This window comes from Neopelma chrysocephalum, unplaced genomic scaffold (assembly GCF_003984885.1).
Source record: "Neopelma chrysocephalum unplaced genomic scaffold, ASM398488v2 Primary Assembly neopelma1_24, whole genome shotgun sequence".
Lineage (NCBI taxonomy): Eukaryota > Metazoa > Chordata > Aves > Passeriformes > Pipridae > Neopelma > Neopelma chrysocephalum.
Genome location: NW_020897693.1, coordinates 26,904,262 through 26,918,252, shown reverse-complemented (window position 1 = coordinate 26,918,252; position 13,991 = coordinate 26,904,262). Strand labels below are relative to the sequence as shown.

At 35.1% G+C, this 13,991-nt stretch overlaps 1 protein-coding gene across 5 annotated transcripts in view; it reads right to left on the bottom strand.

Moving 5' to 3' along the window:
* Positions 1-13,991, bottom strand: part of DPH6 (diphthamine biosynthesis 6) — a 206,509-nt gene that overhangs the window by 40,682 nt on the left and 151,836 nt on the right. For all 5 annotated transcript variants that reach the window (XM_027709122.1, XM_027709095.1, XM_027709087.1 and 2 more), the window contains one exon: positions 4,521-4,926. In XM_027709122.1, the coding sequence (XP_027564923.1) occupies positions 4,521-4,926 (406 nt within the window). The remainder of the gene's footprint in view (positions 1-4,520; positions 4,927-13,991) is intronic.

Here is a 13,991-nt window from a genome sequence, read left to right as displayed (position 1 = left end):
TGTAATATGATGTTCTGGTGAATGTAGGACCTTTCCTCCCAAATAAATATTCAAAAATATTTTGCATACATCCTATGAACAAGGCTTGTGAAATCATAATGTGATGACTTATGAACACTCATCTTTCCTATACGGAAGTATAATCTAGTCAACTGGAAGTATAATCTAGTCAACTGGATGGTATAGCAAATCATCCTGACACATTTATATTAATGCACATTTGAATGAGAATAAGAAAGAATTAGTCAAATTTATGTTAAAGACTTCTAAAGGCTTAACAGCATCTTACTAAGTATATATGTCAGCTTAATCTAATCCTCCTACTTCTAATACGTTCTGTGGTCTCTGCACGGGGCCCATAATGCTCTCGTATGTTATGAGGGATTGCCTCTGAGAAGTTCAACGTCAGTACTACACTTTGTTCAATAAAACTTTACATCTGGTCTTAGGATGACAGAAAGCTATCTGTCTCAAATTTGCATTACAAACCTTTAGCTTCTTTTGACATCAGTAACACCGGCTATAATAATTTCCAATAACCTGTTACAATATGCAGAGTATACATATTCCTGGTTCTCATCTTACTCTGTCAGGTAACAACAAATTTCTCTAATTTATTTGGATAGTTTTAAATAAATGACAATTTCTTTATACCAAAAAAAGCACTCATCTAATCAGAGGTTCATTTGATAAGATCTGTGGCAGTATTTCCTCCTTTCACTCTGATGATTTTAAGTTCTAATCAGAAAAAAGGTATCTTTATTTCTTTTCCATGCTTTTGAGGAGTCAACACATTGCAATTCAAGATCTTACAAGAATTATTGAAGAGTATTTACTAATCTTATAAGATGATGCAAATCCACCTTAAAATCCACTAACCTGGAACAATTTTTTTCTCAAACATCTCTCTTGATTTCCGAGACATGATAATTTCTTTTCCATTACAGATACATCTGTCTGATGTGTTCCACGTTAAAAATATTTGAAAAGCAGTCTATTATCCCCTGCTACATTATTAAAATTATTTTTCTTCAGCAGATAATGCATCTGATGGTAGTTGAAGACTCCAAAAGGACAGATCTACTTGTGGGATTAACAATGTCTAACATGTCAGAGATCAAATGTGTCACTTATGGATTATCATACAGATGGGTAGCAACCTGTACTACCTGAGCTGAATTAATAAATGGCAATTGCAAAACTGGTCTCTCAATATAATTTATGTTCTGGTAGCCACATCAAGGAAACAATATTTTTTAAAAAGCCACGTATTAGGCCTTCAGATTTACATTTCTGCTTTATCCGGTGTCCAGTAAAAAATGATATTCTGTGATTGAAAGGCAGTTTTACCAACTATCTCATCAGTAGCTTAAGTAAATTCTGCTACCTGACTACAGAAAGTAACATTTGGAGGTAGTAGAAATCCTCACAGAGACATCCAAATACTCAAAATATCTTAGGACAAGTCTACAGAGACAGATATGAACAAGTTTTGACCATGCTCAGAGATGACAAGACACAAACCAGTGCTATTATGGAAGGCAGTACTGTTCCCTCTTGTAATCTACCCCATTCAGATGCATTCTGCCCCATTCAGATACATTCTAGAAGCAGAAAAGGCTCAAAAGGAAAACAGGAATAAACTGTGAGCAACTGGAAGGAGCTGTTGTCATCAGAACTTCACAATCACCTTCATCTGGTGTTATAGGCAGGTTGAAATATCTTGGGATTCAAAAGAAAGACCTGATATTAGTTCTGGTATGCTAAAACTGTGAAGCACACTAAAGGACATGCACATTTGCAGTAGTTCTGCCTGTCAAAACTAAAGACTGCCAATAATAACTGAGAAGATAAAACACAGACTATGTCATCTTGCTTATGGACACGGTCCACGGGATACTGAAATTAATGGGAACATATTGGACATCTCATACAATGATTTTGTAACTGAGAGTTAATATATATGTCTGAGTGTATTTTAAATTATGAGAAGTAGAATTATAATAATAGTGCAAGACACAGTCGAGGACATCATTCAGTAATATGCCACATCCCTTTGAAAGCTGAGGATGTTTCATTGGAGACTAAATGCCTTTCAAGGCTCCAAGAACATATATTACCAGAACATTTGAATACATCTCTGTGTCTTAACAATATATTAATAATTAGACTTCCATTTTTGAATCAGACAGAAACTATCATCAAGACACACTTCAGCAACAACTATTTTAATTTGAGCAATTATTTTTGAATATATGTCACATTTATGCTTTCATTACATGAACTTTCTGGAAATTTTTCCTAAGAAGAAAAAAGTTACTTTAAAATTCTTCATCAATGAATTTGTGCTACTTGAAAATTTAATGTAGTCTATATATTCTACAGATTTGCAAAAATGTACTTCTTATCAGTGGGGATAATGATAAAATTGGTATAATGACAGGAATTATTATGACAGTACAGAGATCTGAACACAACAAAAATGAATATATGACAATCACAACAAATCTTGCTATGTCTATGCTATTGGTAGTATAACATGAATGGAACTGAATCAAATTTTTATGCACACAATTTTTACATTATATTGAACAATATATTTTATAAAGCAAATGAAATTTGTCTGGAAGTAATTTTTCTATGGCCTGTATCAGAAAGAAAGCAGGCAAAACAGTAATGTTAATCCCAATGCCAGGAACATGTTTTATCAGGTTTCCTTTTAGTTCTTAAACAAGATGTAGTAAAAACAACAACATTCTGTCAGACTATATGTTCATTCCTAGCTTCCTGGATTAAATATGCTTATTCTATGCCACATTTTTATAGCTTTCAACTCCTGTACTTTAAATCTATTAAACCATGTCAAGTTGAATTTTCTTCAAAAACTGCTGCAGGTTAAGAAAAAAAAATAGGACAGTAGAATTTTTGAGGGCTAACATTTATGTCAGCTAATTAATATGGATCAGTTGTGGTCTGCAAGGATTTTTAAAGTGCATGCATGTTTGAGATAAATATAGACTAAGGATCTGATTTTGTTCCTTCTCAAATTGAAAGCAAAGCTCTTACTGATTTCAATACCAGTATGGTCTAGCAGTTTTATAGGCCTGACAGATAAAATAAGCTTTTGTGCTTTTGCATAATGTTAGTTGTCCCAAATTCAGCATAGCCCAAAATGCAGCTCTACAACATAAGAAATAAACTGTAGTTGTAACATTACATTTATTGCTCTGTATTCTCTTTAATTGGTCAGGGAATGAGATTTTGAAAAAAATAAACACTGGGGTAAAACCCAGCAAATTTGTTTGGATAACAAGTTCTACCTTAAATAAGTTGCTAGGAAATCAGCCCATGTTCAAAATCAGACACCCTCTAATCCAGAAGATACACCGTCATTTCCTTATTTTAAAATATTATTATTTAATTATTTATTCTCAAAAGACTTTCTGCTAGCAGACAGGAATTGGTTATCTGAACTCAGTTCTAGGTCATGACAAAATCTACCAAACAGGCTACCAAATGGACAACTGTTCAAACACTTTTATGCAAAAGTTCTCTATGTTGAATCCTGAAGTGGCTGGACTTCTCGGAAACTTCTATTTCATGGAATCACAGAATAACTCAGATTGAAGCAAAATCATCTAATCCAACCTCCTACTCAAAGTCAGTTCAGCTGTGAGATTAGAACAAGTAATCCAGAACTTTATCCTGTTTGGATCTCAAAAAGTCCAAAAACAGAGCCTTTCAATATGAGAAACATGCCTGGTAACCAGAAAAAGAACAAATGTATCTTAGTCATAGAACAGTAGAATAGTTTGTTTGGAAAAGACCTCCAGGATCATGGAGTCCAGCTGTAAACCTAACACTGCCAGGTCTACCTGTGTCCCTAAGCATCAAATCTACACATCTTTTATTCACCTCCAGGGATGGTGATTCCACCACTTCCCCAGGCAGCCTGTTCCAATGCTTGAAAACCCATCCGGTGAAGAAAGTATTCCTAATATACAATCTAATGCTCCCCTGGTGCAATTTGAGATCATTTACTCTTGTCCTGTTGCTTGGAGGGCATGGGAGAAGAGACCAACCCCCACCTCACTACAACCTCCTTTCAGGCAGTTGTAGAGAGCAATAAAATCCCCCCTGAGCCTCCTTTTCTTCAGGCTAAACAACCCCAGCTCCCTCAACCACTCATATGACTTCCTCTCTAGACTCTTCACCAGCTCTGCTGCACTTCTTTGGACACCCTCCAGCACCTCAATGTCTTTCTCATAGTGAGGGGCCCAAAACTGAATACAGGATTCAAGGTGTGGCCACACCAGTGCCCAGTACAGGGGAACGATCACTTCCCTGGTCCTGCTGGCCACACCATTTCTGATACAAGCCAGGATGCCATTGGCCTTCTTGGTCACCTATTCTTGAAAGGTCCTTGTAAAATGTCTTCTTCCAATGAAATCTCATGTAGAAGTAACCAAAATTACCTTACGCTTAGTATTACACCTGGTTCATATTGTGGTAAGTCTTACCTTTTTGTAGTGTTTCCACATCAAAGACATGTTCCTTGAAGAAAGCTCTAAGGGACAAAGGACTCGCACTGCAGTCTCCCGAAAGTTTCTCAACAGTTTGTTTAAACATAGCAACTAAGTCATGAAGAGGTTCATCTAAATCAAGGGGAGAAATGGATGGTGAAATCAAGCTCAGACGTAAAGAGATTGATGCACAAGATGCAGAACTAGACTCCACAGATTCACACTCAATGTGGAAGCCCTCTGACAACATCTTCATTGCAAAATGTTTTCTTTGGAGTGGATCATCAACTACTGCAACAACATGCCATTCAATGGCAGCATCTCTGGGCAGGTGAGGTATTACCACCACAGCAAGCAACCCACACACTGCAGTTTCATCATGATACATCTCTGAATCTTCTTCCTGAAAGATAAACAAAATATTGTCCATATTACAGAGCTGGTAGAAATTAAGGTTGCTCATATTTAGCTAAAATATTCAAAAAAGTATGTGCAGTACAGTTATTTCATGGAGACTAGTTTTACCCTCAACTTTCCTTCTTATTGAAAAGTCATCCATCTTGAGCAATTATGAATTTGTGTGACAGTATGTGCTCATTTTTACAATCTCAAACAACTACTATGCCTGTACCACTAAAAAAAAAAAAAGCTGATCATAACATATTTTGCACTCATTCTGCAATTAAAAGTCTTTTTGCACATGGTAACAGTCTGTACCAATGCTGTTTGAAGAATAAAAAACAGTAGTAACTACCAAGACTACAGAAGTGAGTTAGTAAAGTACTTTAAGTTTTATTTTAAAAGTTGGACTACTAAAGATACAGTTCAGATAAGGAAAGACATAGTTCAGACAGTTCTGAACAGCAGAATTATCTTGAGCAAACCCTCTTAGAAAATAGAATGTATTTTCTTAATAGCAGAGCTCATTCAGAACATATATTTAAATTGTTTTCATATCAACCAGCATGTCTAATTAGCTAACTTGGTAAGCTAATTCTGAGTAACTGAGGTCCTTTTCTTCTGATGGTTTTTAATAGCTTTCAAGTAACTGAACAGTTGAAATGCTTATTTTGATGAGCAGATTACCTTTTTCCTCCATTTTTCCTGTTTTTATGAAGTGACAGTATACTAAGGATTTTTAATATTCGTGACTTACATCATCTTCTTTGTGTACACAGATAATAACTTTGTTATATACCAATTTGCTTACACAGAAGTATATAGTGGTAATATTGTCCATTGCTTAACCTCTGAAAGGAAAAATAATAACAAGGCAGACCTGCCATTTTGCCTGAAGTCGATAAGGCCATATAACTTGCAGTACCTTCAATTCACAAGCTCAATTTTCATCCACTCGCTCTCAACTTTGAGAGAAAGAAATAATGACAGGTTCCAGGCACTTTATTTCAAAATTCACTCACAAAGTTATTGACAAGAATTCTACACAGAATATCTTTGATGCTTGACCCTCGTGAGCTGTTTACATGAAAAATGCACTTACTTCTATATTAATGATAGTGGAGTGTAATTCTATCCCAAACATGCAGCAATTGCTTTAGCATTTCTGTTTTTGATATGGGAACAAAAACAGGGATAATTTGTCTCAAATTGCAGTCACTTCAGTCATAATAAAATCTCATGGAGTACTGTTTGCTTTCAGTACTTTTATTAGGCTCGCTGGGGCTGTTATTAAGGTACCAACACATAAATGTTATATTAGCACTTAACAGGAGCACAGTATTCTCCTCTAGGAGATGAATTCTAACCTTGTCAATATAATTCTGCTCTGAGTGCTGTAAAACAGTTTAAAAAGATGAAATACTGGAGCTCTACACTGAGAAAAAAAAAAGTCATGCTCATTCAGGCTTAAAGGCCACTTTGCTGGCCCAAGGTGCTGAGGTACTGGTTAGAAAAAAAGAGTCTAAAGAAGCTCTCTCAGGTCACATCAAGCACTAAGACAAACTTTTCGACTTCCCTGTACTTGTCTTAGGTTGTTAAATCAATTACTCACTATTTCTGCTTGCCTTCAGCCGCCATTTAGAATACGAAGAACTACATGAAAATTAAGGCCAAGAGAAAGTACATTTCCAAATTTAACAAATGAGAATCATTCTGTGTGAAAGACTATTCATGGTGCACCTGTATGGTACCATAGCACTCATAACCTTTAACTTTAGAGTTTGCACAAAGCACAAGTGATGGACTACTGGGGACTAATAATCTTTCATCAGCGGCTACAGAATCTTACAGAAATACTTCTAACAATGACCACTTCTGACTTACTTTCAAGAAATCGCTGACATTTGTGTTTTACATGGATGCTGCATTTGAGTTACCTTTCAGAAATTTACAACTGTCTTAAATAGATGAATATCTTTAGGATAGACTGTCTAGCAAATGAGGATGAATATATAAGGTCTGCTAAGAAATTATATTCATATGATGCTAGAACAACATAAGCAAGTATTAAGAGTGAAAATGAAGAGGAATTATTTTATGGCTAAGTTGTTTTTTATAATTGATTCTGCACTGTCATCAATGAGATTCATCACTTCTGGCAGACAGCTGAGGTACTACAAATAAAAACATGTTTTTAGGGTTCTTGCCCAAGGATACTGTTGTAGATTGTTCTATAAAGGAGCACAGGTTTTGGCCTAGTCTTTCTTTTACATTTTCACACTCCTGGAAAAAAAAAATGAGGTAGAAGAGTATACAGCTTGGACTGTAATTCTTGAAAAAGAAGTGTGAATTCTTGGGAAGTTCTAAAATTCTTGTTGAGAGACAAGAAAACTGTTGAGGCAAACACTGTTGAAAGCAGTGATTCCTTAAAGTATGCAATACCTGAGTTTACAAATTTTTACAAATTTTATTAGGCTATAGGTGTAGCTTTCATCTAAAGGTAGCAGTTTCCAAATGATTTTCAGTTCATGGGAGACAGTCTGCATGTTGAAGTTCCAATTTCTGGTTGTTAGCTTTTCCACTGGATTTAATTCTTTCTAATAACAAATACTGCAAGGTAGCTTTTCACTAGAAGTTCGATTGCCAAAGGGGAAAATAAAGCAGATCATAAAGGTTCAATGGTTGACTCCTGAAATAATATGCAGAAAAATGCTACTTAATGTGCTACATTTTGATATGATCTGATTTCAAGAGGACTAAAGAAGGACACCAGGTAACATCTGTTCTCCATGCAGGAGACAGCCTCAGAAAATAAATTACTCTGTAACAACGTCTTCTTTCAGGAATAGATGTAAACTGGATCATCTCAGAGACCACACTATGACAGAATTCTGATTCTGTCAAGGTAAGAAATGGTAGATCCCAAAAATTTGGACAAAGATTTGATAAGACAAGTGATTTAGCTCCAACTGAATCGCACATTAGACTTTCCTCAAAACATGATTCACAATATCCTCCCTCTGCCAACAGGATCATCTGCTACTCAATTTATCAAAGACGGAAAAGATTAGGATCCATAAAGTTTGGAAAAGGAAGCCCAAAAGTAGATTTTTCTATATGCATGTATTTAGAAATACATTGTATTGATATCATTCCCTATCCAAAGAAGGACTATGGACATTATTTAACACCTTGCTTTAGGAAAAAACCATAACTCAACAAAGGACTTTTCCCACCGTGAAGAAAATACTGACATTCTTCTGGTGATACAATGCACATTTCAATAACTCACAAGAAAAACCAAAGGTACAGAGTAGATTGTAGGATGGTTGAGAAAGTGACTCTTCTTTACCTTTACTGAGAAAACTGCCATGCTAAGTGACATCTTGGAAAGTCTTCATGGACTGGTTAAGAAAGAATCTGCAGTTGACAGCAGTAAAACAAAGAGAACAAAGTAGGTAACATTATGCCACTGCAGAAATTCACAGTTCACCCCCATCTTGAGTAAGATAAACAACTCTGGATCTCTCAACTGAAAAAGGACATATTAGATCTAAAATGTATTCAGAGGAACACAACAAGGATGATCAAAAGCTCTGGAGTGTCTGACTGAAAATGTTCTCCAGCCTTCTTAACGAGAAGACAGAGGCTTACAAAATCATACATGACATAAGAAGGGTGGATAGGGATAAAAACTGATTTTGCATGCTTGTCTTTCTGTACAAGAACTACAGACCGTCAAATGACATTAGTAAGAGCATGGTTTCAAAAAGGACAATGGTGGGTGACACCTACAATTCCTTGATGGAGAATGCTTTGGTTGCAAGAACTTTATAGGGATTCAAGGGGAGCCTGAACTTCTCAGAACACAGATTCAGTGGGCATTATAAAAGAGACATATTGAAATTCCTATGTAATTCTTTATTTATATGAGTTAATAATTTATATAAAAATTATTTATATAACTATTAAATTAATCCATTTAAATAGGAATTAATATAGTTTGAGGTTGGGAGAATATTAGAGTAGATATATGTTTTTATTGGTTTTACTATTCAGTTCTGCTTAGGGCTACTGTTTGGAGTCAGAATGCTCAGCAGAGCCTACACCATTATGGCTATTCTTTTGTTCTTACATAGGAATTTATGCCAATACAAGTGGTGCGTTTGGTGAAGAACTGGGCTTTCTTGACTGGATTGGCTGATTTTTCACAACTAGTTCCTTCCAACATTTCCATAATTCTAAAGGAATTTCATGTTCATCTGTAATATTTCAGGCAGATTTTATGGATGAATAGTGAACACAGAATCAAGTAGAAGGATGCAGATAACAGCTTCGAGAGATTAAGCTTCCTCAACAGTGGTACTGGTATCAGAATACTGGGCTGGAAGAAGTGGGAGTTCAATGTGGTTATGCCTTCTGAGAAAGAAAAAAAAAAAATCTGCTTTTCCTTTTTCCCAAAGCAGAATCACATGTAAAACTGTAATCCTACTTTTAGGGTGACACATATATGTTCAGTTCCTGTTTAACTGATAGAGACAGCACAGACAACCAAAACATGACAGTGCCAAGAAGGAGGTTTGTCTGCTTTAGGCACCTGCCACAGGAACAGGGATTTTGAGCCATGTTACACTGGAGCCACCCAGACACTCTGCTCTGTGTTAACCCCTCTAATGAGGTTCTGCAACAGATGCTCAACTCAAATGTGCAGAAGTTTGGCTAGAAATAGAAAGGGTCAAAGGGCTTGACTGAACACTTGTTGAAGGTCACAGTACTTCACAGTTATCAAGTGACATTCAATTCAGTAAGGTATCTAACAATGAGAAACGAGAAGGGGAACTTATATTTTATATTGTGAATCAGCTGATACTGAAAAGGTAGCTTGGTAGCAACATTCCTTAGGTAACACTTTTATGAATGTGTTTAATTCAGATATACAAGCCCTTTCATATCCCAAGAAGCAAGGTGAACAACAGGGGTTAACAATGGGTTTCTAAACTTGTAATTAACCTGTATTAAAGGAAAATGGTTATCTGAACTGCATTGTGCATAATGTTTTCCTGAGCTTTGCTCAGACACAAGAAATTATCACCTTGGTTCACAGTATGACCAAATCCATGCATTTTGTAAGCCTTAGTTCTTAGTAAAGATTCACTCAATTTTCATTGCACATATTCAGGAGAGTTACCAAACACTCTCACACTATTGAATGCCTAATGCATTCACAATACTGCTACACACCAAACCAGAACCCAGTGTAATAAGCAGAGTTAAGTGAAAAACACTGGGCTGTAACGGTTGTAAACTAACTTACACAGAGTGTTGTTTTAAAGGTGCTAACCTTAAAAATAATTTCTCCAACTAACAGTGTATTTTTTCAATTTTAAAAAATCCAAAACAGACCAATTAAAATTTCAATGAAAGCACAGTTATAATGAGTATAAGAGAAACATATACTTAATTCACTGTTGGATTTAGCAACAAGCATTTAACTATTTTGCTTAATTAAACTGAAAAAGGTACATATTTTGGCTATTAGCATTTATTATATAAATTTGTTTGACTATCCTCCATTTGTTCTAAATGACGAATATTCTTTTTGTTGGGTTAGCAAGGACTAGGGCCTATCTACCTCACAGCTGAATATGGAATCAGGCTGTGAGAGACAGAGATGAATGCATAATTGCTATCTCTACAAAGAACTGACTTGGAGAACAAAAAGAAAGATACTGTGATGTTACTTTTAGAAGCTGAGTTTATGAAAACCTTATATGGTACGCATTATTACACCATTATAGTGGCAAGATTAATGTGCCTTTAAATAATACATTTAAAATTTCTTTTACACTGCCTGCATTAAACAGAGTGCATCAAACTCCTGAGATCCAGCTTAAGCTTTGGTAGAGTGTCTCACAACAATAAGTTTATGACTTAAAAAAGTAAAGATTCCACTAGGAAAACTGCATAAGAATAAAAATGTCAGTTTCTAGAGAAAGTAGGATAGAAGCAATCCTTTTCAACATCCTAGTTTGTCTAATAAATAGGCCACATGCATTCCTGGTATAACATCTGAATTCAAAGGATGAATACCATAGTGTTTTATAACAACAAAATTGTTAAGAATGTTCTTTTTCCTAAGATTACAAAAATAAGAAAGTCAGACATTTAGTATTTATTTCTGAAATTAAACAAATTACTTATTGCATGCCAAAACACAAAACTGGCAGACTAAAAGTGAGGTCTTATAAACATGAATATTTGTCATAGAATAAATACTGTAAATATAAAAAGAAACAAGTAACCATTGTGTCATGTAGAAATAATTTTATACAATGTCAACTGGGAAAATGAGCCTGTACTTGGTGTTACTGAATCAGGGAAAAGCTAAAGAAAACAAGGTGGGTCTTTATTTTTTGTGTCAGCATCTGATAGCACATTTTGAAGAATATTTTCTTTTTTATGCAGTCTTATCTATCCTTAAAAAACAGAAATGTGAAAAAGGGAATGCAGATATAGAGGAATATGGAATTCAAATGGAATTCAAATTAATGTCTTCTCCTAATATCATGGTTATAATTCCACATGCTGGCATTTGGGAAAAAACCCCATATTAAATTTTCCTGACAATAATTGTGAAAAAATCTGTGTGTAGCTATGGTAATGATGCAAATTAATCATTAGATATGAAATGATCAGCAGTTAACATGCCAAGCACAGCTTAACTTTTCCCAGAGAGGTAGATGAATAAAATAAGCATACCTCAAGTTATCTTAGTGAGAGTATAGGAAATTTGAATCTATACAATATATTGATGGCAATTATTAGGATTTGACAAGGTGATGGGCTAAAATTTTATGGTAGTCAACCAAGTATGTCAGAAGAAACTACCACGAAAATTAAGTAACAACACTCTTAGGACCTAAATCCCACAATAAATATACCATAAATTTGATTTATAAGTTGAGACAGCTTTTTGGTGCATAAAGGATATATATAAGTCTTTGTAGAATCAAAAGTTTCATGACAAATGGTCTCTGAATAGTTTTACTGTAAGTATAGGTAAGCCTTATATAAAAAAAGAAAACAAATATGGAACTCATGCAAACAGAGAGCTCATAAGAAAGCAGATCAATGACTTTACAGGATCTATAGCTTGTATTGCTCAAACAGAATAAATTAGCAACTTGCTATTCTATCTTTTAATGTGATTGTCAACAGAGGCCAAGAAGTGGCACAAATTTTCATCATTTCTGTGTGATAGAAAAAAGGGTTCAGTTGAAATTTAAGACATAACCTTACAAGCTCTCTTTTGATTATATATAGTACAGACGGATATAATTTGCTTGTTAATTTTGTTTCTCTTTTCTATTGTTGGATAACTGTGTTTTCATCCTTTCATTTCAGAAACTGAGAAGCTCTGTGACAGGATAAAAACAAGAGCAATCAGTCTCACATTTCCATGAAGACATAGTCAGCTTTGAGCATGTCTCTAGAACAACTGAACAACTGAACAATATAAAGTCTGCAATAACTAGGCCATCACCTCTGCTTTTTGGACTTAGTAACCTGGAAGTTTTCTTGAAAAGGAAGCTCAAGTAATTACTTGTTAGAATAAATTGAAAGAAAAATAGAAAATGCAAACTAGCCAACTGAAAGACACAGGCTTCTGCATGCAGGGTGAGAAGAATCTCCTGTTTAGGACAGAGACTTCCATTTTTGCTTGATTTCTCAGGTAAGTATCACAATCTTGTTCTAATCCAATATCTAAAAGCAGTCTCAATAGCCCCATGGACTCCAAGTTTTCAACTACCCACCTAATTTCATAAATTTCAGTCTCTCTTCAAAATACATTTCATAATTGTATGTGACAATTATGCCACCATCAGAGCAAAAGAAAGATTTTAAAATGCTGGATGATCGGTTATGGGAAGCATGGGATAATATCAAATGGAAAATATGAATACCTATATCTTTTTTCTTAAGTCAAATGGGTCAGGAAGGGATTTTCACTTTTGTTAAGTCCATACAAGCTTTTGGCTGTTTGCCTTATTCTGCAGAAGTAGTCAGGCTACCAGGACGTATATTTAACCAACCCTCTTCCTACTGCATGGGAAGCTCAGCCTTTTGGTTCTCATCCTGTGGAATGAAGTATTTGGAACTCTTAAGGTCTAATATATTTTCGTACAAGTGTACTCGCAGGGTTCAAAATAGGAATTTCTGGGTGAAATGTAATGGTCTGTGATATACAGGTCAGAATAAATAATGTAATGGTGCCTTCTGGCTGTACAAGCAACTCAAGCTACGAAATCTGTTTTATCCACTACTTATGCTCAGCCTTTCTACCAGCGCTGCAGTGCCTGAACTCTAAAAACCCACACTGAGAAGGCAACCACCTTACTCATTATGGCCTTTAATATCCCTTGCTGATAGTTTTAAATTTTTAAACAGCCCTACCTGTTGTGCTCCCTTTTATGTGTTCTCATAGTTACAGATATAATTTTGGAAGCAAAATATCTAAACAGCAAGTATAATAAAAATGAAATGGGTTAAAACTTATTAGCAGTAGGGAGCAGATGTAGCAAAATTCTGCCAGTTCCCCTACATTTCCTCCCCAGCAGGGATTTTCTGTCAAGCTGTGAGTTAGTTCTATATACTAATCCAGGCTGCTGTTGCTGCAATTGCACCTTCCTATACTCTGCTATTGTACTAAAAATTCACTTTGATTTTTGATTTCTTCCTTCTTAATAATAATATTTAAAACAGTTCCTGCAGAGCTAAATGTAAATTCAAGCACTGCATGCTAGATGCTCAAAAGGGCATGAAAATGTAAAATTGATAAGAAAATAATTACATACTGAAAAGCTGTTTTATTTGCTTAAAAATAGTAACTTTCTCTCAACAAACTAAAAGTTCCTGAACCAAGAGATAACCAGTTAAGACTGAAGTTAAGATCCCTGAAATACCTCTCAAACATACATCATTCAATATATCAGTTACGTGGGGGGGAAAAAAAAAGATAACTATTTAAGGAACAAAGCCATAAATTAGTAATAATATAAACTGAAAGCA